Here is a 25,460-nt window from a genome sequence, read left to right on the forward strand (position 1 = left end):
TGGTTTCCCAACTTAATTTCTGAAACATCACTTCAATCTTCAGTAACGCATGAACAGTACTGGATTGTTGATATTTTAAAGAAATTGGCTGTCAGTATCTACAATTTGTAGGGCGTGAATGGTTTAAAATGTCATAAATATTTATGAAGTTCCTGTGAATGGTGATAGGGACATCATACAAAAGCCTTGAAGTTATGAACTGAGGCAGAAAGGGTGTTGTATGCAACTTGCAATAAACGGCTGTGCAGTGCAATGGAAAGAGGAGCAAGGAGCAGTCTGCTGTTTGGACGGGAAGCCACTGAGTGCGCAGAAACAAAAAAGAATGTACATTTAGAAATTCACCTCCTTTTAGAAAAGTTTGCTCTGCTTTTGCTTAGATGTTCTCAACTTTTCTGAATTAGATTTGTATTCTGCAGTCACGAGAAGTTTAGATGTTATCTATCCTTTTCCTCCCTGTTCCTCTTTTCTGTTACTCAAGTACTGCTTAAAATAGGAATAATGGACCAGAATAATATCAGAGGTATTTCTGCTGCTGTCACTGGAACTACACGAAAAGGGAATGTAGTCCTAAAAGAAGTAGTACAAATATTTTCTGGAAAAATACCCTATATACATTTCTACTGAGGTTAAAGCACAGAAGTGCAGCTGCCACTGAAACCCTTTTGAGTAGCAGGCTCTATCCTTTTATAAAGCCCATCTGTCTCTACAGAGTATAAAAAATGCATGATCATAAAAAGCAGTGCTCCTTGGGGGAAAAATCTCTCTGTACTAATCTTGTAGTCACTTTACAAAACAGTTTTTAATCCCAAATTTGCATTTGATTTTCAGTCAGGAACTTTTGTGGTTTTTGCAAAGTTTTCTTATTCCATTAGAATAAGATATGAGGTACAGTTTGTTCAGGTGGCAAGTCCAGACTATGAATAAACCAACGTTATCATATGAAAGAGAATTAAACAGGCAGATCCAAGTGGGGATATATTAAGCCAAATTTAAGCTCCAGTAGTTGAATTTAGCCTGTACTAGATGTCTGGTTTGCCTCAGGATATATTCAGCTTTTCAGCTAATCGACTGAGGAAAACTGCCTCAGGTATGATAAAATTTACAAGACAGCTCAGTCGAATAGTTCTTGTTATAAATACTAGCTTAAAGGCATTCTTCTGGTCTTTGGGATCACGACTGTATTTGCATTTAATTATTATATTTCAAACTTTTTTGAACTTGATTAAAAATATTAGGCCAGCCAATTATATTATTATAGTGGTTTCTAGGTAGGAGCAGAACTTCATACCACTTTTTTACTACTTGGTGAATTTTTGCACTTTTCCTTCTGTTTATTTCCAGAATCCCACAGGAGTGGAAACTATTACAATGTCTTTTCTTTAAAAGAGGAAAAGCAAAGGCGCTTTAGTGCTGTTCTGCTCTAGGGGATACAGAACTATACCACAACACTCTGTCAGTGTAATCAAGAAACAATTTAAACATTAAGTCCTGTGCCTTATTTGAGACAAGGGTCGGTGTGATACAGTTATCCTTTCTTTTTTTCCAAACTTTGATTTAAAAAAAAAAAAAAAAATCAGTAAAATAACCAGTGTTTTATTGTCTTATTTTGAAACAATCTGAAGCAAAACATCATTCATTTACTTGCTCACTGCTGAAAGCCCTATGGCACAACTACAGTAGAACTACAGACTTCTCTTAACAAACACTTGAATTTTCTACTTAGAAGAGCTAGAATTCACTGTTGACATTTACAGCTATTTACTATGTAAGTGTAACAGCAAGACGTAATTTGGTACATTTAAGCTGTTGTCTCTGAGGTGCTGTTTCAATTCCACATCAAATTAGTGTTGATAAAGAATCTGCAGGCTTAGGTGAAATGTGTTGATGAGTTTGGCTTTTCTCATATGTTTGTATCAGTGATCATATTACCAGGCCTGACCACAGCAGCCTGTGTGCATGCCCAGCTGTAGTGCACCAAGTGCTGGGCTCCTGGCTGAGTGGCAGCAAAGCCCAGGCCCCAGGGCAAGGCTCTTCCAATCTCTAGCACTGGTGGAATAAAGGAACGCTTCTGTCTCTGTTGTTGCCTATTGATCTGAGAGAAAGTTACAGATCTCATTTTGTCCTGTGATACGTATGTGCTGTGTTATGGAAGAGGTTTATGAAAGGAAGCCCAAACAAAAATGTCTGCAGCTATACGGCACTCTGTAATGCTTCTTGTTTGAGTCTCGTGGTGCTTTATTTGTTTAGGTTGTGGATTCTGTCTTCCCTACTCACCCTTTGGAAGCATTTTGAGTTTCAGATTCACCACAACCTAAATTGACACTCACTGTTGAGGGCAGTTGTAGCTCGGCCTCCCTACGCTATGCAAAGCAGGGTGTTCACCACCTGGAGGTATTTCTGGATGGGCAGGACTAAATTGCCATTTGGAATGAAATTTCTATTTTATTTTTGATTTTTTATTACAAGATTTCTGTGATGCTTTTGCATTTTTTGAAGTACTGATTTGGATTTCTTTCCTTAAAGGTTAATTTTACTAAAAGTTTTGTCCAGGGCAAGAAACGTGGCTTTCTTCTAATCTTGTGGCCGTGATGGATGATGGATGTACATTTCATGGGATGCAATTCATGTAAGTACCCATGTGCATCCTCATGTTTGAGTTTCATGGCAATGCACAGGCTTTCAAACTAAGATATTCAGCAACAAACACTGCATTCATAGCTGTAAATCAGCACAGTCTCCAGGAGCCAAGGTAATCACTGACTTCTGCAGCAGAGCCTGCCCTGCAGGAGCTCTGTGCTTGAGGACACCAATGGCCTGAACATGCTCAGAGCAATGCTTGTTAGCATTTACTTTTGTTCTTGGCATTCCTGGTTTACATTCACTAATTGAAGCTCTGTGTTTCCACTGGCATATAAACATATTATACCAAAAATTATGCTTCCCCTCCCCCCCTAACCATGTATTGAAAAGTTTTTTCTTAGTGTACAGTCCAAGGAGCACCTCTGATCCTGTAGCCATAGTGTGGTATGGCTTTTAATCTCTGCTCTGTTTGTGAGATTAACACAGACATTGTTGGCCCGCTCACCATAATCAATTTACTTGATACAGTCTAGTTCAATAAACATTAACACAATTCTTACCACTTCTGTTCAACTAAACATAACGAGCTTGCAGTGAAGGATAGCCCAGCAATATGTTATTTTTATATTAATTTCCTGGGTCAGCTAGAGATCCCAGCACAGAAAAGACAAATCAAGGCTGACGCTCAGATAAAAAATCACATACTCAAAAAATTTGACATGGAATCCAGTGATGTCAGAAATCCTAGCTATTTGATGCTTCAAATTCAGACATTCTTCATGTAGACCAAAATAACAGACATTTATAGTGTACCTTACTGCTGGTGACTATTTAACAACTAGGTGCTCTCACAGCATGGTACTCTTTATGTGCTCAGTAATGAAAGTTGGCTATTGATTTTTCTGTAGCTGCTTGTAACTATTATAGTTGATACATCAATAGAAAAGGAAAGCACAATGTTTCATAGCAGGCAGAAAATCAGAGAATACATGATGCTGTGACAGTAAATCATGGCATAATCTCAGGAATTGATAGATGGTTACTGCTAACTTGAAACCCATGGCTTTCTCTGAAAAGGCTGGCTTATAATCGCCCAATACTTTCTAACAGACTGACTGCCCGTAATAGTGGTAAAGGACACCACACAATGCTTCATCTTCAGAATAATGGTTTCCACGAGGCAAGTTGTTTTGTTGTGGTGGAATTCATTTTGTGCCTTACCACAGAAGGAGGGCAAAAGAATGGTTTGAATGCAGTTTAGGTTAGCAGTTAGAGGTTGTAGGAAAAAGATTGTTTTATTTTCAGGGAAGCACAAAAAGGTTATGTTTAGAAAGAAAAAAAAAAAAAAAAAAAAAAAGGAAGAGAAGTTGTCATTAATTTTTAACTTGCAAAAGTCTGCAGTTAGTTGAAAAGGAAACACAAAAGACCTGATTATTCTTGAGATCAAAATATTGGAGCTGTTCTGTCAAGAAAGGCAAACTCAGAGAAAATAACTTTACCACAGCCATTTCCAGCTCCACAGCATCCTGAAAGGGCGCCAAAGGCACGTAAGTAATTGAAAGCTCTTTTTAGTGCCTGCTTCTGTCTGCCATGTTTTTGAGGGGGCACAACACACTCAAAACTTTCCAGTATGCCTACTGAGGGTTTAGCAGGAAAGTTCTTAATTGCTCTGTTCTCTCCTTACTCCCTGGATCAACTCTGGTATTTTTCTATGGTTTTAATTAATTATGGGCTCTTACTTTCCTCTCTTAAAACAGAAAGGGAGGAAGAATGACAAGTAGAAGTGAGCTGGCCAGCTGGAACACAGTGGGCAGTTGAGAGGACGCTGGTCCTGCAGTAGACTCTTGGCAATGTTCCTCTCTGAAGGAACACTTTCAGTGTGCCATACTGTTTTCCAGCACTTCTTTAGAGAATGTGAGTATGATACCTGTCCTTTTCAACCTTGCCAGTTTCTCCATTCTCTGGCACCAAACGTTTCCCTGGAGAGATGCTTGTAGACAAAAGGAAATGACTTTCTCAACCTACCCATTCAGCCTGCTTCAGGCTGAGCATGAAGAACAGTCTGCCTCAGATGTTCTGTTCTGGGATATGGATTTTCCCCACTGGATGACAGGATAACATTGTCTGTCTCATCCTGTGCAGTTTGCTGATCTCTTACAATCTTTGCTGTTGGCAGAGGGGAAAGATACTGTTGTAGTGTAATTCCCTGTTCTGATGCTGAAATTCATCTCCTTCCTGAGAATTGCCTTCACCTGGCAAGCAGATGCCTTGTACAATATATTTTAAATGTTCATCTACTGGGGATGATTCTAAATGTAAGATTTTCTTTATTAATTCTTGAATAATCTTATATAGTGAATACTTAAAATTTCCTTAAAAAAATGGCTGTGTGCAGACTAAACTTTTGGAAGCCATGTAGACTGTTTTTAGGCTTATGTTATATTTTTCAGTTTGCCCCATTCTTGATGGCTCTGCAAAAGCTCAGAGTAACAGGGAGAACCTGTGCTCTATGAAGTTCATCCAACCTCAATAGTGGCTTTGCAAGAGCCTGAGGAGCTGCAGTTTTCACTCCCATTTCCTGCCAACATAAGTCAGTGGGACGTGCTCCAAGCCGTGAGCTTGGGAATTAGTGTTTCTGCACAGTCCCCTTCTGATCCCAATTCATGATCACAGCTGTGTTCAAGGCTGACCTGTGAAGTTTGTTTCTTTCCTGTTTGCCACTGTTTCCTCCCTCTCCCTCTCTCACTTGGCTTTGATCACAGTTCCATGGTTTCTCTTTCCTTCCTGTCTTTTTCCCCCTTCTTGGTTCTTGTTCTGCTCAAGTATCTTATTCTCTACTGCTCTTCTCCCACCACTTTTGCTATTCTTTCCTTCTCCTGGCTTCTTTGTATTTTTTCCCAAACCTATTTTTCAGTGTTTCTTTGCAGTGTTTGGGTTCTTTTTCCTCAGTTATAGACAACCACTGCTTTTGTTTCCCTTCCCTTCCAGTGTCTAAGCTGTCATAGGCATCAAAGGGATAAGAGAAGAACAGGGGAGTGGGGCACGTGTCTGCAGTGTGTCTCCAATGAATGGCTGACAGTAGCAAACAGCCTTTCAGGTAAGAGTCTCTGCAATAGAAATAAGTGAGAAGCAGTTCCTAATCTGTGGGCTGTACCTTGTGGTATAGAAAGTATTTCATAAGTGGTCTGTTACAGAAACAGTCAAGTGAATTTTGCCATTGCATTCCTTTAGCATGTTCCTCCTTCAGTGAAGCATTTAAGTATATGTCCAAATGGAAAATATATATTTAAATTAAATATTCATTTGTTTATTTAGATATTTAAATATTCTCACATTTAAATATACTCAGTAAGTGATTCTGGGAGCCTTGTCTAACAAAAGTAATCACTGATATTAAGTGCTTATGCCAATACCAGCTAAAAATTTTATATAGCAATATATTTGTTCCATGTAAAGTACATTCAAGCTTGTATCTTAAACATCCACAATGTGTATTGAAGGTGGGACAGAAATTCCAAAAGTATTTCCAAAGTGGACACGAGTGTGCTTCTGAGTTATTTGCAAGTGATTTTTCCTACTTGTAGGAACTGTTTGAGCCATTCTTGCTAGTATTCTATGGACATATTACAAAGTGTAAAAGTGCACACCAATTGGGTTATTCTGAAATCCTCACTGTCTGCACAGAAAGGCAGCTGCACAGAATGCAAATACTGCTTGATACTCATGTTTCTAATTACTTGTGAGATTTGTATTTAACAAATAAATGACCTAATTTTCTCTCAAGCATCTAATGCTTTTGTTATTTCAAAACCTTCTAATATATGCATTTTATTTATTAAAAAAAGAAAAAAAAAAGAAAAAAAAAAGAAAAAGGAAATGCACTTGCTCAAATCTTTTTTTCCATGGCTTGCAACTGGCAGACAACCAGATAATGTAAACCAGTAATGATCATGTTCATTGCATTTTGTGAAATAAAATCAGGATAAATCAGAAGTGATTAAATTTTATCTATAATTTAATGTAATTTATAAAAAAAACAAGCAAAAAAAAACTTTGGTCAACCACAAAATAGAAGGCTATTTCTGAAAATTCTGCAAGAAGTTTATCATTTATGACTTTGGCATCCAAGGCTGAGAAGAATTACTGAAAACTTATATTTAATAAATACTGGTTTAGTTCATAACTCAAATAAATAACTCCACTATTTATCTATATATATGTAATCTGTATTTTATTCACAAGAATAATTGACCAGACATTTCATCAGGAAAGATATCTGCAATATAGCTGCTGCCATGACTTCTTTCATCCTTCCTGCGCTATGTTTGAAACCTGCATGGGAGGCTGAACTAAAACCTGTCAGCTCCATGAAAAAGTGTTCTCAGGAGCAAAGGTCTGTTTATCAGAGTCTTCACTCCATTCATCATCATTTAGCGTCTCTAAGAACTTTCAGGGACTGATTTTTAATTGTTCGACTGTGCTACAGATTTTGATAGATAAAGAGAAGGGAAGATGTCTTTGCTTTTGTTTCTCTAAAGAATTCAGTAAAAACAAAGAAATAAAAGAACACAGCAAAAGGAAATCCACTTTGTCCTGCATGTTGCACACAATGCTACAATTCACTTCTGAAAATATTGTTTTTGCAGTTTCAGATGCTAGCATGAAAATAGAGCAAGGAACTCCTGTAATGTTATTTCCAAAGGAAAATATCAAACTTGCTCAAAATGTATTCTACGTACTTTAAATCAGGTTGATTTTACTATTGCCTGTGGTCTTTAGCTTATTTAAACAAAGCTGTTTTCATTAGGTTGTACCTTACATAGTATCTCTGGATTTCACCACTTTTTACAAAGATATCTCTAGTATTCATTTACCAGATAAAGTAACTCAGATATCATATAAAATTCTTCTGAGCTCTATGGTCTGTAATGGAGTCAGAAACAACCATAAACAAGAGGATTGATTTCTGTATTTCTGTATGCTGGCTCTGTGAACGGAGTAAGTCCTTCATGAGCTGATCCTAAAATGATCTTTGTTTATTCTCTTTCATTCTTTCCCAGAGGATTAAAGTAGAAAAGTGGAATAGCTCTTCTACTTGCAGAATAGAAAGGAGGACAGGCTGCTTTACCAAAAAATCAGAGACAAATTAAATGTTTCAGGGCTAGACTGGATGTTTAACTGTTCTACTGACCCACATAATCTCTAATGAAACAGTCATCCTTAGTTTCTGTCATTAACATGGGACATACAGCAGTGAGAGTCCATATAGAATTGCATTATAACTTGGAAGATTGGGTAGAGCTTGTAAAACAGTGAAATTGCGAGACTCATGATGAATTTGAACTTCTTGCCTATGAAATTTGCTTTCGCTGATGTGGATACAAGAAAGGACCTTTATAGTCGTCATCAATATCTCCTTCATCATTTTGTTCAATTCAAGTCGAACATCTCCATTTAGATGGTTTGTACATTAAGTCTATAATTTTCAATCCAGTTATGTCAAAATAATCTAAATAATTGTTCATCTTGATTTCTAGAAACAGAGCCTCCATTTTATCTACAGATGAGATCACCCAAAAGACAGTGATGTTGACCTTTAAGTAGGCCTATTTCTAATATAAGTAATCCCAAACTAATATAACATAGCTGAACCTGTAAATGTGTTTTTATAGACTTCCATGGACTATGAACAGAAGCCATTGTTTGCTGGGTTTAATTCTTAACAAATAGCATTATCCTCATCGTATTATGTCTCAGTTACCACAACGTTTCTTCCTTTGACCTTGGGGAACACCATTTTCAAGACTCCCTTCCAATCTCACTGCTTTGCTATCTTTGCATCCTCCCTTTTCCTCTGCTACATCAGACAAAAATTGTATTCACTGTATTCACTGTCAAGGTCCTGTAGCTGTTCCTTCCATATTTATCATCAACCATCCAGCATCATGAGGTCACTTCCTGCCTCTGGCTTGCCCTACAATGCCATCCCTGTCTCACCCGCACCCTTTCCAGGCTAAGTGCCTTTCTGCTTTCTCCACTCTGACTCATGCTGAATTGGAGCTCTCCCCAGCACTCTTGATCTACCTACTTCGTATTCACTCTCAAAGCTTTTACTGTGACATTTAAGAAAAGTGACCCTGGGCTGTAGATGTGTTGGAATTGTGCCTCTCAACTTTATATTCTGTTCCAGTTAAAACCTAGCTATCATTGCATATGTGCATCACAAACTTTAAAGGAATATAGACTGTTAAGAATCCCTCGCCAGAAAATTAGGAAATGTTATACTACTAAGAGTTTTACTTTGAACAATGAGCTTTTCACAGTGAAAGGATCCTCCTTGGTAGATGTCTCATTTTAAGTTCTCTGGTGTCTCTCCCAGCCTTTCTGTGGCTGGGGAATTCCTTCAATAAGTCTTCTATTTGAAATACTGTTAGTACAGCAAAAAATAATTAAGAATCAAAGAGAGCAAATATTTTGTCAGAAACTAGTATGTGGAAAAATGTACTAAAATAAATCTTGTCTTTATCTATTAGCCAGTTTTCAGCTAGCAATAAATTATATTCAGTCCCTCCCTTGTTATAAATACATATTGATTAATTTTAAACTTTGAACTTCAGAATGAGTTATATCTGGTCATTGCTAAACTGCTCTCTTCACTAAGGGGAAAAAAAAAGCCTCAACACCTATTACACTGCATTTAATTAAGACAAGCATCAGCTTTATGTACCATTATTTGCTTCTGCCAAATCTCAATGGCATAAATATTGAAGTCACATCTCCTGAATACTAATTTATCCTTCCTTAATTCCAAATGATTACATAAAATTTAGGAAAAAGTTTCTTTGCCAACATTATCCTCATATACTATTGTAGATAGATATGATAGGATATATTAGGATATATTAGGATTTTGGCCCTGCATGTGGCAGGGGAGTTGGAGATTCATGATCCTTGAGGTCCTTTCCAACCCAGGCCATTCTGTGATTCTGTGATTCTGTGATGTGAGCCTGAATTTAATAAGTGTGCGGAAACTGTTTTTCTAAATTCAGATCTGATGTGGGGGAGCTTGAAGGACATGGCTGAATGCTGATTGTGCAGAACACCTTGACTGCCTGTTCACCAGGTACTGTCTTAGAAGTGCGCTTCAGTGAACTTTGGATGAATATTAAAAAACTGCCAATGGATTTAATAAAACCATCTCATAATAATGACACAACTATAAGTACATGCTGTTGATTACATATGTATGCAATTGATTGTGAAAACATTTGTATATTTACAAACTATGAAAAGAATAAACTGGTAAAGTGAGCATTTTGGCTTCAGAGCTGTCTCAGGGCTTTAAGATACTCTTCAAGATTTAAGTGTTTTCTGTTAGAGGAATTAAGAAGCGACTCAGTGAGTACCATTCTGTTCCTGGATGAGTGCTCCACCATGGACTTGTACTGGCTTGTCAGGGCAGTCTTTGTTATGGTACACTTTGCATGTTCAGAGCACCCACTTCAGATCTTGCACTGAAAGTGCTACTGAAAATATTGTTTTCTGGTAATTTTTGTTATCTTGCTGAAGAAATAGTAGGCCAGTTTACAGAAGGGAAATCTTTGACCCTGAAATTTATAAATGACTTAGGCTTATCTTGTAAGAGCATGAGAATAGCCATACTATGGGACTATGGCTCATCTAAATCATGATCCGATCTTTGACAGTAACCAGGAACAGATGTCCTAGGGAACAGTGTAAGAAGAAAACATGGAATGATCCCTACCAACAGCAGCTGCTGAGGTTCCAGCTGCTAGAGGTTACAAACAGAACTAACAGTCCTCTGTATTTCATAGTTTTCGGTGGATTTTCTTTCCAGTAATTTCTCCGAGTGACTCTTAGCACAAAAACTACAGCATTCTCTGTATCTGCTGTCTTGAAGAATATGTGGTTGCATTTTGAGCTGATCACCTGCTAACTTTATTTAGTTCTGATACCAAAATTTGCAAGTGATGGGAGAATAGAAGAAGATATTTTGACTAATTCTCTTTTTTTAGTTATGTTCCCATTTTTTTCTGGACTGAGCTTTGAAAAGTTGGTGCAGTTTCTTTAACTAGAAAGTGTAAAAGGCACATCTGCAGCTGTTGAAAGTATAGTGGGATTATTAGGCAGGCTGCAAAAAAAATCAAAATATACAAAAATGTCTTAAGTTGTGCCATTATATTTAAGGGTCTATAACCCTGCATGAATTCTTTCATGTATAATTCTCCATTTGTATTTCCTATTTCATTTTTCAGGCCCATTCTGGTCTGACAAGGCCTTCTGCCTCAATAGCTCCTTTATTTCTTTGTCGTTCATTTTGTTTCTGTGCCTCTAAGTGTCATCAATACCACCAACACGTAATCAGTATCCCTTGTTATTTTACTTCCAGTTGATGCTTATACACTAAATTTTTGATCTGCATACATCAGACTGCAAATTAAACCGTCAATACGAGCCATGGAAGTGGAAATCTGTACATCTGATAGACCAACGATGTTATATAAAATATACTAAAAAGTGCAATAGCTGATTTAAGTTTGTTGGTTTGTTTTTTTTTTTTTCCAGCTACAGGGATTTTCATAACTGTGCTGATTTGATTTAATGGCGCAAAATGAAACTAAGCACAGGCAGGCTCTGTGCAACTTCTCCTGTGTGTTCACAGGAAGCTTCTCATTCACTGTGTTTAATCTATGTGAGGATCCTAACAGGAAGGGTTTTTTTTCCAAAATTGCCTGCAGTGGAGCCCAGTACTGAAATCTACTCTCCTCCCATCTCTACCCTCGAGCTGTAGGGAGACTGAAAGCATGGAAATATTTGCTAATATTCTTCTTACCCAAAAGAAATGGGTATGGAGTATTGCCTGGTCAGAGTGGATCTTTGCTGTACTGTTAAGTAACTGCTGTGGTTTGTTTGAAAATTGAGTTTTTTGGGTTTTTTTCTCCCTTTCTTTCTTTTATTTGCCATCCATAGCAAGTAAATGTTTACCATTTCTACAGGTCCACAGGTCCCTCTTGACTCACATTAAGTGAGATGTGAGATCGATAGTGGCTCTGCAATTATTTGCCTATTGATAAAACCTTCATTTCTTAAATGAAGTACATTTATCTGTGCCCTGACAGTGATAAGAGAGCAGTACCAGTAAGTTGCTGCCTACTCTAGCATTTAGCTCCAGGCAGACAAGTGCTTGGACATGGGTCAAATGATGTCTAACTTTCTTCCTATTGGCATTTCACTTTATAAACTGCTTTGATGGAAGGCTTGACAAATCATCCTTGCTGAGTTCAGATAATAAAAACAAGCAGGACAAATGGGAAGTTTTGGGAAAAAGTGAACAGTGGCTGATTTCAGTTTAACTGAACAGTTTGTAACGTTACTGAATTGTGAAATGAAAAGAGATTTGTTACATCAGAAGATAATAAAAAGTAACCTGTATTATAGACAGTTGTTTGGTTCACATTTTTTTTTTTTTTTAAATCACTTAAATCAAATTGAGTGGTTGAAAAGTTGATCTGAACTTTATTTTGTGATAGGAGGAAAATTAAAGAAACATTGAGGCGCATTTTCACTCTGATAAAATCAGTGAGAAATTCTATTTGACTTTAGTGAAGCCAAGATTTCACTACAGTGAGTCATGGCAATCTATTTCTTCCCCAGTATTAGGGAATTCAACGTTTAAATAAATAATTAAAATGAAGAGAATAAAATAGAAGAAATTTCTAACTCTGTCACAATAGAAAAGGAGTTTCCAAACTGCTGTCAGGTTCACTAGTGGTAATTCAGAGATAAACAGACTCAATTGCTTTTCCTGTCTGCAACATATGTTGATTTAAGCTAGCAATTTTTAATGATGTGTACTGTGGACTATATTGGCTATATACTATTGGCTATAAACTATAGAAACTTTAGTCATATTACTGTGGGTAAAGAAATTGCATTATTGACAACTTGGCTAGCTTTTAGAAAGACAGTTATGTTAATTTCTATTTATTGGGAAGTTTGGTAAAGACTTGCACACCTATCTGATAATCAGCTTTCTCACATATGCCCTTTCTGTTTTTTGGACATGAGTTAAGAAATGTGAAGCCTGCAGAGCAAATGGGAAAAGTAGCCTTAACACCCAAGTCTCTCAAAGATTCCTTTCTTCTTTTCCAGTTTATTACTATGTGCCTGCTCAATATGTTTCCATCAATTGTACAATGACTATTGTTGAATTGCTTGGTTCACCTTCCTTGAAAGAAGCCTCTCAAATGCAAGTAAAAAAAAAAAAAAAAGAAAAAAAAATCCAATTTTTATTTATGTCTCTCTTGAGCTACTGAATATTTTTTTGAATATCTTAAGACTGTGGAAAAAAATTGAGTGTAACACTTAAATTTTGATTTGGAGTCTACCAGCTCGCCTGCCTTCCTCTGTTGGAATTAACAGGAGAATATATCTCTTATTCCTCTCCAGGGTCTGGCAGTGAGTGGACTGATAGCAAGAGAAGCCACTGAGGATGGACACACATTCACTGAAGTATGAAGATATGTTGGTGTGGAAGGAGAATTTTTTCAGTACAGAGAGGTAAAGTGTTTTTTTTATAATCAGTAGGGGAAATTTAAAAGTTAGCTAATTCTAAATGTATTCATTCTAGGTAGGCTAAACTAAAGAGAGGTCACACCATCTAAAAACACAAGGTACCAAAATGTTTTGGTTTCTTCAGCTGTATCATTATATACTTGGCAAGGTTGCTTAGATGGGACAGGTGGCTGGAGAAAGGAGTAGATCTCCGGTGCCTGGATGTGCCACTCGTATGGCTGCAGAAACAGTTGTGTACTGCTGGCTACAAAGGTTGCGATAAATATACACCTGTCTAAGCTTCCACAGCATCTTTACACTACCAGCAATCAAAAACATTTTCTTATATAAATCCTTCAGAACCTCTGGCAAATATATAATGAACAATTTACCTCTCTCATTTAAACGCTAGCAAGCAAGACTGATACAATTAAATTGTAATTTTAAAAATTTTTGTATACGCTATGAGTTTTGAATGTTATTTTACTGTTAGTTTACTAAGCCTTCTGAAATGTCTACTGTCACTTCTGAAATGTTAGGGGAAAAAAAAGAGGCGGTGTTATTTGCCCTCAAGGAGATGGCCGTCCTACGAAGATACAGACAATAAGGTATAGTCAGGAATAACAGACAGCTTTTCAAGGTAGCTTTGTAACTGTGATTATAAAAAGCCAAATGGTTTCTTGTCAGTAAATGAATGTTGTGGATTATTGAGTCTGTGCTAACACGGAAGCAAGAGTATAATAGTATATATTTACACCATGGAGGGAACATCCTCAGAAATGAGAAAGGTTGGTATTCCTTGATATGCTTCTTATTCCATTAAACGTTACAGAGTCAGATTTTCAATGAAAGTCAGCTCAGACTCTTGAAATATTGTTTTGATTAATAATGTGTTTTCAGCATTAAGTTCAGTTTTCTGTTAAGATACCTTAAGAAACAAAGATATGCATCGAATGCATCTCAGTACTTAGATACAGTAATTACTCCTAATTTTTTCCACTGAATTTACTGCTTAGCTAGTTTTTACAACTCTGCTGAATGCTTACCAGCATTGCAGGGTACTTTAGTGTCTTAAAAAACCTGACTCACTCAACTTCATCCAGACAACTCATTCATACTTTTGGGCATAAACTAACATAGTTAGCTGGAAAAGTTATGTGTGTTTTTTATTTCAGTTTTATCATCGTTCTCTACAAATATATGCCTTAGCTCTTTGGGTCAAGTGGCAACATCGTCGTATTTTACTATTTACAGAATAACATCTAATTTTGACTTTTATCTAATTGAGTTATGCAATGCACTAACTAGTGAATTAATAGTTGGGAAAGTGCTGACTCTTTTTTTGCTACATTGTTTCTATAAAGAAGCAATATGACTGCAAGGCTTCCATTAGCAGGAGAAGTAGCTCTTTTTATTGTAGCGTAAATCAGAGAAAAATGCTATTTGTGTTTTGAGAGAGCTTCATCTAAACTTTCCATAACAGATTCAAACACTATAAATACCACACAGAAGGACATGTTTCAGAGAGTAATTGAGTTTTCACAGCGTATGCAAAATTGTCTTACTTCTCTTGGTTTATCTGCAATTGTATTTTTGTATTTTAATAATTTGTTTGTAGAATTTTATTCCTTCACAGAGAAGCTTTAAAAAAAAAGGGGTAATTAAAGAAAAAGATCATTAAATGTCAGCACTGCTGGTATTTCTTTCATTGTTGTGCTTGGCTCAACTGTTCACTCTCTTTGTAGACAAACAACTTCTGAGTAAAACCATAATTTTGGCTATGGAGAAATTGCTGGATCTGACCTTATTTATGTTTTTAAGTCTCTCTTTTCAACTGCTTGTAAATAAAAAGTAACTGTAAATAAGAAATTCACTTAGCCAAAGTTTATTTAGACCAGTTCTATTAAGTCAACAGTGTGCAAACCTGAAACAGAAGACAAGAGAAAAATCTGTTCCTATGAAGTCAATAGGAATCCATCCCCCTAAGCCCTTTTTTTATTCCTGGCGTTGGTGATTTTTCTTGACTGATTCATTGAAGGGCACTGGTTTAACTAATTTGTCTTGCATAGGTATCTTTCCTCTGCGTCCTCTCTGCTAGTGCTAAACAATCTTCCCTTTAAAGGTTATTTCCTACCTAGATTTGTCATAAAGCTATTATCATTAATCTGTGCTTCTAGAGTTCCTTTCACTTTTTAAAGACCATGAGTTATCTTCCTGATTTATGTGTTACAGTGTGACAACCATATGCAAACAAGACTGTTTATGCTTACCTGAAGTTCCTTTAAAAAGAATATTTTAATCATATCTCCAAATCATCTGCTTTATATAAACAAATATCTTAAAAAAATACCAATCTATAATTCTGTACGTTTTAGAAACCACTTCAATCAAAACCCACTTTTAATCTTTCCATTTAATTGTCCTGCAAGTTATAATTAAAAGATGATCATCTGTTTACTGTGGACCTCATAAAATATATTTTGAAATCATATTTGTTTTTCAGGAAACAATAATAAAAGCAAAATATATTCAGCACTTTTAGGGAAAAAAGAAACAATGCAGCAGTAATAAGTAAGGAATAATGTAAGCATGAAAAGTAGAATTTACTTACCTAAACTAAACAGCACCAGGAATTTGAGACATACAAATTCTCGTAGATCAAACTGCAGGGAACGAAGCTTTGCTACTAGTTCTTGTGCGTGGCTCATAAGGTTGTTGAGGGTGGCTCCAGCTTGTGATGCTATTACGGAATAATCTACCTGCAAAAGAGAAGTACATATTTCTGTGAAATATATCTGTCTGTGCCCACAGAACCACTTTAGAATATTTCAAGTAGTCACATAGTCACAAGTAGCTAGGATACTCCTGGATGAAAGAATCACTCTCAATTTAATGACGTTATCAAGTCAGGATGATTTCATATACAAACCCATTTTAGCACAACAGTATATATTGGAATTATTATTAAACCATACATCTTAATGGTATGTCACATCTCTGTGAATGCTGGTTTGTCTGTATTAGCTTGTGTTCGAGGCTTTATATATGACTATTGCTTATGACACTGGGAGCTATGTCCCTTATTAGTCTGTCTTATACACTTGGTGTCTCTTGTTCTCATTGTAACTGTATGATCTTGCAGAGAGAGACTGATGAAGTTGGGCTTTGCTGCCACACGAGGCATATTAGTCCTGAGGGATATAAAGTTATTCGTGGGAAATAATCTGGTGCCCGTAACTTGGCCAGAAACCTCTATTCAAGCCCTGAAATGTCGGTGTATTCCCACAGGAAGTGGAGGTATTGTGAGGGTAGTTTCTGTTCTCTTTAGCTACACAAAATCCTGGCACTTTCTGGAGGTGGCTCCAAGGGACTTTTTCTAGCAGTTCCTTCTCTGCTATGAGAGGAGGAGTGGGCAGGTGTGTGGCACAGGCCAGCTGCACAGACACAGTCCCAGGCAGTCACCGTGGTGCACGAAGCCCCTTCATCTGCAGCACAGTAAGGAGTGTGACTGCAGGGGAGGTCTGCTGCCCTTGACATGCTGCCCTTTCCTTCTCAGAGAGACTGGCCTCTCCACAAGCTGTTCTAAACGTCTCTTGTATGTAGAGGACCAACAGAAAGCTGCAATGAATGCACTCTATTTTAAAACGGCAATGTTTATTAGCCAAGGGTGCTTAAAACCCTTCCTAGCTGATATACTCAACTGCAATTCTTGAAATCAGTCAACCTCACCACTGTGCATACTAAAACATTCTTATGGAAATGCTAGTGTCATTAAGGGGATGCATCCATTCAAATGGCTGTACCAGCCACTGCCACTCTGAGAATGGTCACTGCTAACTTCTGTGGAATTTGTTATGGGATGATGAAAGCTGAGACATACTTAGGCTCTGTGGCCTCAGGGAATGCCATGATCTAGAGACAAAGCCCAGCAGCTATGATGTGCTAGGTGTTTTCAAAATGCCTTTCTTGCTTGGCTATTCTAATATTTGCAGAGCTTTAGTCTCTTAGGGGCCTCCACAGCAACAGGGGAATTGACAGCCATACTTCATATAACCACATGTTGGTGAAGCCCGGCTTTAAACTAAGGCAAAGTCTAATGGTAAGTGCACGCTGTAGGTTAACAGTGTGTTTAAAGATGTCAGTGCACTAATCCAGCCTTTAAGGTCTCTCAAAATAAAGTATTTAATGAAGAAGGATCAGATACCACCAAAAGAAATAGAACAGTACTGAAAATTTTGTTTTTCCAGGCACTGATCCCTTAGAATTTATACTTTCTAAATAAGTACTATGGATACTGTCTTTTGAAACATATTCTTTCTTTATTTTAAAAGTATTAAATTATTTCGCTCAATCATAAACAGCTATAAAGCAAGAAGAAAACTCTAGGACTTAAACCTGTCAAAATTTCAGCCAGGAAAGATAAGATAAATGATTGAAAAGGTCTAAAACTAACCTCTCCTAGAGATGACCTTTATGTAATCAATAGGTTACAGACTTTAATAAGACATTTTATTTATATATACTTAGTGCTCCCAAGACATTGATTGGAAGCAACTGTACAAGAAAAATGAAGTTACTCTTTTGGCATGGATGTTAAAAATAGCACTGCAGAGCATTTAGTGTTGTGCTTATGTTTCAGTGAAGCCAATGGATAATGCTTAAATATCCTATGATTCCTATAGTTTTTATTGCTGTCTTTAATACTTGGGAGCACTAAATTGTTATTACATATGACATTAAATTGTTTATTCTCGTCCAAAGAAATGTGTGACAAAACTAGGATCCAGTCTTTGTGACTCCTAGACAAACTGTCTTTCAAAAACTGCTTTCTACTTCGTCCGTTCTATCTCTCTCTCTCTCTCTCTCTCTCCCCCCCTCCCTCCCTACCCCCTCCACATACATAAATTTATTTACGTATTTCTTTATAGATAAGGATATATGTTTACTTAAATAGTAACAAATAAGTAGTAAAGTGCCCAAATGCTTTTTATTCATAGAGCAGTTTAATATGGTGATATGATTCAACTACTTCCTATTGAGAAACTGGTCACATACAAATATCAACTCATTCTCAACTTAATTTCCCTTTTGTAATGTTAATTCTTTGTTATGTGGAGGAAGAAAGCTCGAAATCCCTCACTGAGGTTCCAGTTTGAGGGGGAAATATACCTTTCAATTCATAATAAGATGTTAAGATGTCTGGATGTCAAGAATATCAGTGGCTTTAGTGCAGCAATTATGCTGTAATGGAAAAGCCCAGTAGATGTCTGGATCTCCCACCATCCCTCTACTGGAGAGCTCTCACACAACCTGCTACTCTTTCAGGTGCATTTAATATTTGCAACACCAGCAAATTTGTCTGGGAGGCAAGTCCTCATCTGCCACTCACCATGAGCAGGCTGTATTAAATTTTTATATTTATTGACATTTCATTACCATAATTGACTGCAGTTGGTTCTCTAGTAGAAGGCACAGGGCTGCCTCCTAAGCAGGAGAATTGGTCCCTTGAGTAGGATTTGCAATTAAAAACAATGCAGAATGGATTTTTTTTTATTGTGTAAATATGATGAGTTGAATTTTCGGCTTTAACTAGAGAATACTGGGTGTGCAGGAGGCTTTTTTCAAGAGTGAGCAAAATTGTAAGTCAGTGGAAAGACGACCCCCAAAGGTGTCAATCAGTTTATAGAAAATCAACTGTGCATGAAAAAGCCTCAGTTAATGTCTTTTTGGAAAAAAATTGGTTGCATTAAAGAGTATACTATCTTGCTTGTTTGGTTCTGTATGCAGAAAGCAATATTAAAAGGTGTATTAAATCTTTCACCTTTCAGTTCATGATTAAACATGCTTTTAAAAGACAAAAAGAGCCTAGTTCTTGAGCAAAATGCTTACTTGCATACTGACATCTTAATATTTACTTAACACTGTATGACAAATTCCACTTGGTAAATCAAATCAACAAATGGCTTCCCAATTACTATTACTGCACAGTTTAGTTGATATTGATGGTGACAAGTTAGCTGGCATTTTTGAAAACAGAAGCTTCTGTGATGCTTTCATATCACCTAGTTTAGAAATAAAGCAAATGGCATAAAGTTATGGCTGCACAGATGACTGGAGGTGTAAATTCCTCATGTACCAGTACTCCGTGCTATCTTGCATGGTGAATATAGTAATGATAAAGAAGTAATGATCGAGATTTAACTGGGTTAGCACAGTACCAAAGCAGTGCCAACAGAACAGCACTGTATAATTTATGCTGCCACTTGTTCTTGCCATTCTGGTACTTAGTTGTTTAGGGTTAGTGTGGATATCACTGTATGTGCTATACTGCAGGCTGTGCTGTAGTACCGTTTGCTAACTGATGTGCTTAAATCTAAAATTAGGTACTAGAAACCTCCACTCTGCTGCTATCTAACTTTGCTTAAAGTCCTTGCTGGTCTGTCTTCCACAAACTGGCTCTAGGCATGGCCAGGACTACTCCAGTCACGACAGTGGAAAGGAACTGTGTGTCCAGCTCATGCAACAGCTCTTTTAATATCTGTGGACTAGATTACCTAAGGCATCAAAAGTGCCAGACTGGGAATTTTTCAGCAGTCAACTGAGATGTGAGAAGTCCAGGGTCAAATCTCTAGTCCAAAGAGTGCATGGAATATATTAGTGTATCCTGGAAGTTGGGGCATCTGTTGAAAGTCAGAAAGATCAAGTAGCCTCAGGTAAGCCTCATACATCTTGTAGACACGTTCTGATCAAGAATATTGGGCAGAAAGAGAGATCTGGGGGAGAACTTCCAGTTTTGTATTCCAAATAGAAAATTGTGCTCAATTCATTTCAACAGGCATGTAATACCCTTCTTTTCACCATTTCTAATAGCTGCTTCTCACAGCTACCTCTGAGTTTGCTGGCCTTCCGGCTGCATTGCAGAGGTAAGGGCTGGGTGGATGAGGCAGCAGGCTTTGCAAGAGAGAATACAGAAATACTAACAGCTCTGAAAAAAAAAAAAAAAAGCTGATAGTAAAGAGGATCATAGCTAAATGGGGCTGCAGAGAGATATGGCCATGCTAAGTATTTTTTCTAAGTCCCTTTTTTTGATCCAGTTCAAAGTGACTTAAAAGTCCAAATGCCTTAAATGACAGTGGAAGCAAGTTAGGCCAGTGCTGAGTGTTCATGACAATTCTTCTTAAAAGTAATATATCTTGGTAAAGTACCTACAGTTCAGGAGCTTTTAGAAAGTCAGGTGTCACACAAATTTCTCAACTGATAATCAGAGCAGTTAAGAGATGGAAATGACTAATACAGCAGATTTTTTTTCTCACATGAAGTAAGTTAGCTCACTGTGGTTTTGGCAGCAAGCACCTGGGTGCAGCAAAATGACCATCCTCTTCCTCACTGCTCTGCTCTGTGCTACTCTGGTAGCAGAGCCTGCTGCTGGCTGTGTGGACTCTGACACTGCTCCCATCCATGGGTAGCAACCTGCACTGAAAGCCCTGAAGCCTTTGAGGTGGCTCTAGTGTCTGGCTACGTGGGTGGGTGAGCATTTCTCCCAGAAAAAGGCATTAGGCATAGTATATACCAAGCAAGCTAATTTACTATCACAATCTTAATTACTTTCCCTATTTCCTGAGGTAGGAGAGAATATATATTTTGCTGGCAATTGTGGTGATTATTAAATTCATTAAATATTTTCATATTATTAATACTTTCATTAATTATATTTCAAAAATGTTCATGTTATGTTTTAAAGCAAATGTATGTAGAAAAACACACAGGAGAGGTGCCTACAGAAAAATCAAGGAGGATTCAGCACAGACAAAATCAGCGAATGCTCATATTAGTTTTGGATATATTAATTAAAATTGTGATGACTTACACAGTGTAAGATGCTTGTCATTTTAACATGATATACAATAATAGAAGATAATGAATTAAGTTGCCAGTGGGCCTTTCCCCTAGGATGATGTTATTGTGCTTGCTAATTAGTTATAATATGCAAATGGTAACACTCTAAAGTATTGCAAAGTATGTCTAACTTAGTTTCAGAGAAGACTAGTACATCAAGATTGGAAGAACTCTGTGCCCAGTTGTTGATCATAAATAAATTCATTTATAGTAGAAATATTTATGTCATAAAAGGCACGATGATAAAAATATTTTTAAGTTTCATTTAGAGAGCTATTTTAGCCAGTTACATTACATTTTCCTACTTTAGTAATTGTGGTAGTCCATTCTTCAAACTGTTATTAATATGAAGATGTTAAAATATAACTGAACTAGAGTACAGTAGAATCCATTTCTTTGCTTCAGTGTTGCAATGGTCTTTGTGTTTCTTATGTATAGAAGAGGTGATATGCAACCACTGCTGAATGTACAATATTGGAAGACAGTCCATCAATGGAAATTTTTTGTAAATGTTTGGGCAGCATCACTAGGACTGTACTAATTCAGTCTATTTCTTCAGGGACTTTTAACTCTTTTGATTTCATTTTTCTGTCTTACACATTTATATGAACCTCTTCTCTACTAAGCTGAACACTTTCCCATTGGTCCAGAAGACTGGTTGCATTTACATTGGATCCCAAAAGTATCGCTGCTTCGGTAGGCTATGGATAGTTGAGACAGATAGATGTATTGCTTCTGTCTTTGAACTGGATTTGGAATTTTATCCTTAATACCTCAGTGCTACAACAGGTTCAATAGCAAAACAAATGTGAATAGAGACCAGATTTTTCACAGGCATGTTCTTTCTCAAACACTCTTCTAAACCTGTACAATAGCTTCTGCAAGGGTCATCCTTATTTGTGGAACAATCATCTGCAGCCTACAATCTGAAAATGAAGCTATTTCCTGAGAACCTTTTCAGCAGTAAGGCAAGTTGGTCACCTAGACAAGCAGAGGAAGCCAATGAATTCATGTACATCAGGGGAGTTAGAAGCCTTCTCTGCAAGTGGTAAGTCTAACAAAAATGGCATTGCCACAGAAAATTCCCCAGGCAAAGCCCCTATGTGATACCTCAAGACCTTTCAGTAAGGTACAGCTGAAAGAGCTACAGAGCACCCCTTTTCAGTGGAAGTTCAAGCCACAAAATTCTGACCTAACTTGAATTTAGATTATGATTTGCTTCAAAACAAAATGCTGTTGAGATCTTGGTTATTCCTCATGCTCTCCTCAGGTGTTGTCTTATAATATAAGTCCGGGTGAGAGGATATATATGTTTGATGTACGTAAATTAATCAGTAGTTTGAACAGTCTCAAAAAGTATCAGATTTAGGCATATTCTTAGGCACACTTTTGAATGTGAAACCCTTTGACCAAACTCAGCAAACAGAAGGTTTGGCAACACTGAGGAGTGGAGGTATGAACCAAATGAGCTGATCCTACAATTGATGTGTTGTGTGTTGAATGCTGCCTGAAAACGCTAGAGCAGTGACATTCTGTACAGAACTTCAGTGTCTATCCTGTGTGTGCTGGATCTTGGAAATTGACTATGTATTGTTGGAGCAGAAGATACAAAAATAAAGTGCTCAAGTTGGGTGCATTAAATTTCTGTAATTACAAATTGTCTGTTAAAATTACAAGGCACATGGCAAGCCAACTAAACTTTACGGATGGAGAGCATATTGGCAATGATTTACAATTAACTACCACATTGCAAATCACTCCTTGGCTGTTTTCTATTATGAAATGCATTTGTGCTACTTTATTTCCTTTTGAAATGGTAATTACTGCTGCTAAGGGGCAGTAGTTAGTGCAGAAAATGAAGTGTGCAGCACAGGGAGGAACTTGTTTCTGAGGAACTGCTGAGGAATTGTAATGATATGAAAAAAGTGCTTTCCTGACACACATGCACACAAAAGAGGTTCATTTATGAAACTCGAACCAAATAAATAACAAAATAAAGTAAACCACAGCCTTTTTGTGCAAGGGACATTGTTCACTTCTTTGTTGCTGACTGTGCTTTTTTTTTTGCAATCAAAGTAGGACTAGTGGATTGACACTGGGAAAAACTCATAAGCCAGTGGCTTGAGGGAAACGCACGTGTATGGTAATGTGATAAGAATGCCCTAGGGTAACAGGTGTGAGCTGATGTGTTTGAAAATTATCGAGTGTGCTTCTAACTACTGGCCCATTTTAGATACCTGGGATTGAACAAAAAATGGTACGGCCCTGGAGAGCTAGATTAAGTTTGACTTTTATATCTGAGGAGCAGAGGCTGTGCACTCTGAGTGGAGAGAGCAGGTATGCTCTAATTAAGTGGTGGTAAGCTCCCCCCTGACAGCTTCTCTCTTGACTGTGACTGTAAAAAGGACTGTGTTTATGAGTAACTTTTATGGAGGAATATATTAAGGTAAGCAAGGAATGAGGCTTCTAGGGTCTCCAATTTGGTAACTTGTGGTGATAATCATGATCTCTCAGGTAATAAAATAGGCTATCTAGCTCCGGACCTCAGTTTAAAGTTAATATATTTGAAAACAAGGTGATTGACTGTAATTTTGCTCATAGTGCTCTGCTGGTAGCTGTAAGTAAAAACATATACAGCACTTTTCATCAGAGGTGTCAGAGTGCTTTCCACACTTGAATCAATTAATTTCTGTAATAGTTATTTCCTTCCTCCTACTGGAGGAACTGAAAGTATTGGGGCAGCAGCCAGCAAGTATGTAGCATTTAGTGGAGCAGCAAATACTGGTAATGCCATGGTCTAGAACTGTGGTTTTCCAGAATTATTTTACAGTTAAGTAGTGGAGAGCATTGGTCATAATTCCCCTGTCATAAGCACATTTGAACTAGACTTGTGCCTCAGAAGGACAACAGACCAACTTGATGCTGCCAGGATGGTCCATTCTGATGTTCAGAAGTAGCCGTAGTGAATCAGATTGGCTTAACAGGAAATTCAGTACTGAGCTACACTGCCAAAAGGCAGTAGTACGCAGCAGGTGAAAGCTGGAAATGGCTCAGAACAAAAAATATGGAAGCACTGTCTAAGTATGTAAGGAAGATTTTAAACTAGTCTGTTTAAATCAGCTAAAGCTGAGACTTGTGCAGGATGTCAAATCACGAGTAGAGGAAAAACAAGGAAAATGTAGAACTGTTGCTGGAGTTGGCTGGTGATTTAGTATTAGTGAACACAGACTGGACTGAGGTACTTGGTGCCACCTTTGCATCAGTCTTTGCTAACTGGGTCTCCTAAAACTCTCTGCTTCGCAGCAGAGTTTAGGGAGGAAGGGAGTCGTATGCTGAAAAAACTTGCTGGAAGGAAAGGGTCTGGTTTAGTATTCTGATAATACGGCTCCCTGCTCCCCAAGCAGCCTAATTGAGAAGAGGAATGCACAGAGGATGGAAAACTCAGGGGTGCTTGCATCAGTTTCAAGTGACAAATGTTGGCATAGAATAGCCAAACTATGTTAAAAGGAGGATGCATTAAACTTACTTGACAAACTTGGGGCAAAAATCGATGTAATCTGTTCAATTTACCCAGGTTTTAATTTAGTTGGAAATATACAGCTTCCAAAACCAGGTGATGATTTCTAAGCAGTGCATTTAATTAGCATGCTGCTGTCCAACAGCAGTAAAATGCTATGCTTTGCCATGAGAACATGTACAGCTGTTTTTTTTCTGCAAATAAAGATAAAAGTGGCTAATCCAGATAAGAACTGTTACTGTGGAAAAATGGTGGCAGTGGCAAGAACGTAAAGGAATGTAAATGTCTTCAACAGTTTCTGTGGAATTTATGCACTCGGCACCTTTAAAAGCTAGCTCATCACATAACAAAGGAGGCATTAATTTAGCAGTTTATTCAGTAACAGAAATTAGTCTATGTGCTTATGGATTAACAACAGAGGAATCACACAAGAACCCTGTGTGGTAAATGAAATAGTTGCCAGCGTAATTCTTTCTGCTTTGCAGATTGTGAAATGCAAATAAATAGAATCAGTAATTTTATTCAGTAGCACTGATGTGTATCGGGAATGATGCAACTACTTTTTTCTCATATAAATAAAGACTACCACTTTATTTCATCGAGGTTTTAGGGACTTTCCACAAAGGTGCAGGAGCCAATTCTATAGAATTTCCCGCTACTTTTCCTGTACAAGTGGATCATTTTCCCCTTCTACTGTACATCTTTTAGTCATGAATGCAGTCATTTCCTTAGCCATTTCTTAATGCTAAGAAGTGTTTATAAAAATCATTATAAACACTTAGCATTAAGAAATGGCTACAGTGTTAGAATTGTGACTAAAGCTATAAGCAGATTCCTGAGCACACAGGCAGAAATGGAGAATCTGCATAGTTAGAAAAGGGAACTCTTTCCC

The 25,460-nt window shown here is 37.3% G+C and overlaps 1 protein-coding gene and 1 long non-coding RNA gene across 7 annotated transcripts in view; one reads left to right on the plus strand and one right to left on the minus strand.

Moving 5' to 3' along the window:
* The window catches only part of NR5A2 (nuclear receptor subfamily 5 group A member 2), an 87,005-nt gene that overhangs the window by 10,398 nt on the left and 51,147 nt on the right, over positions 1-25,460 (minus strand). For all 3 annotated transcript variants that reach the window (XM_048945143.1, XM_048945142.1, XM_048945144.1), the window contains one exon: positions 15,767-15,914. In XM_048945143.1, the coding sequence (XP_048801100.1) occupies positions 15,767-15,914 (148 nt within the window). The remainder of the gene's footprint in view (positions 1-15,766; positions 15,915-25,460) is intronic.
* Positions 1,607-25,460, plus strand: part of LOC125693350 (uncharacterized) — a 59,206-nt gene continuing 35,352 nt past the window's right edge. For all 4 annotated transcript variants that reach the window (XR_007377061.1, XR_007377064.1, XR_007377063.1 and 1 more), the window contains exons 1-4: positions 1,607-2,626; positions 4,338-4,494; positions 5,569-5,677; positions 13,051-13,161. This is a non-coding gene — a long non-coding RNA (uncharacterized LOC125693350). The remainder of the gene's footprint in view (positions 2,627-4,337; positions 4,495-5,568; positions 5,678-13,050; positions 13,162-25,460) is intronic.

Source organism: Lagopus muta, chromosome 5 (assembly GCF_023343835.1).
Source record: "Lagopus muta isolate bLagMut1 chromosome 5, bLagMut1 primary, whole genome shotgun sequence".
Lineage (NCBI taxonomy): Eukaryota > Metazoa > Chordata > Aves > Galliformes > Phasianidae > Lagopus > Lagopus muta.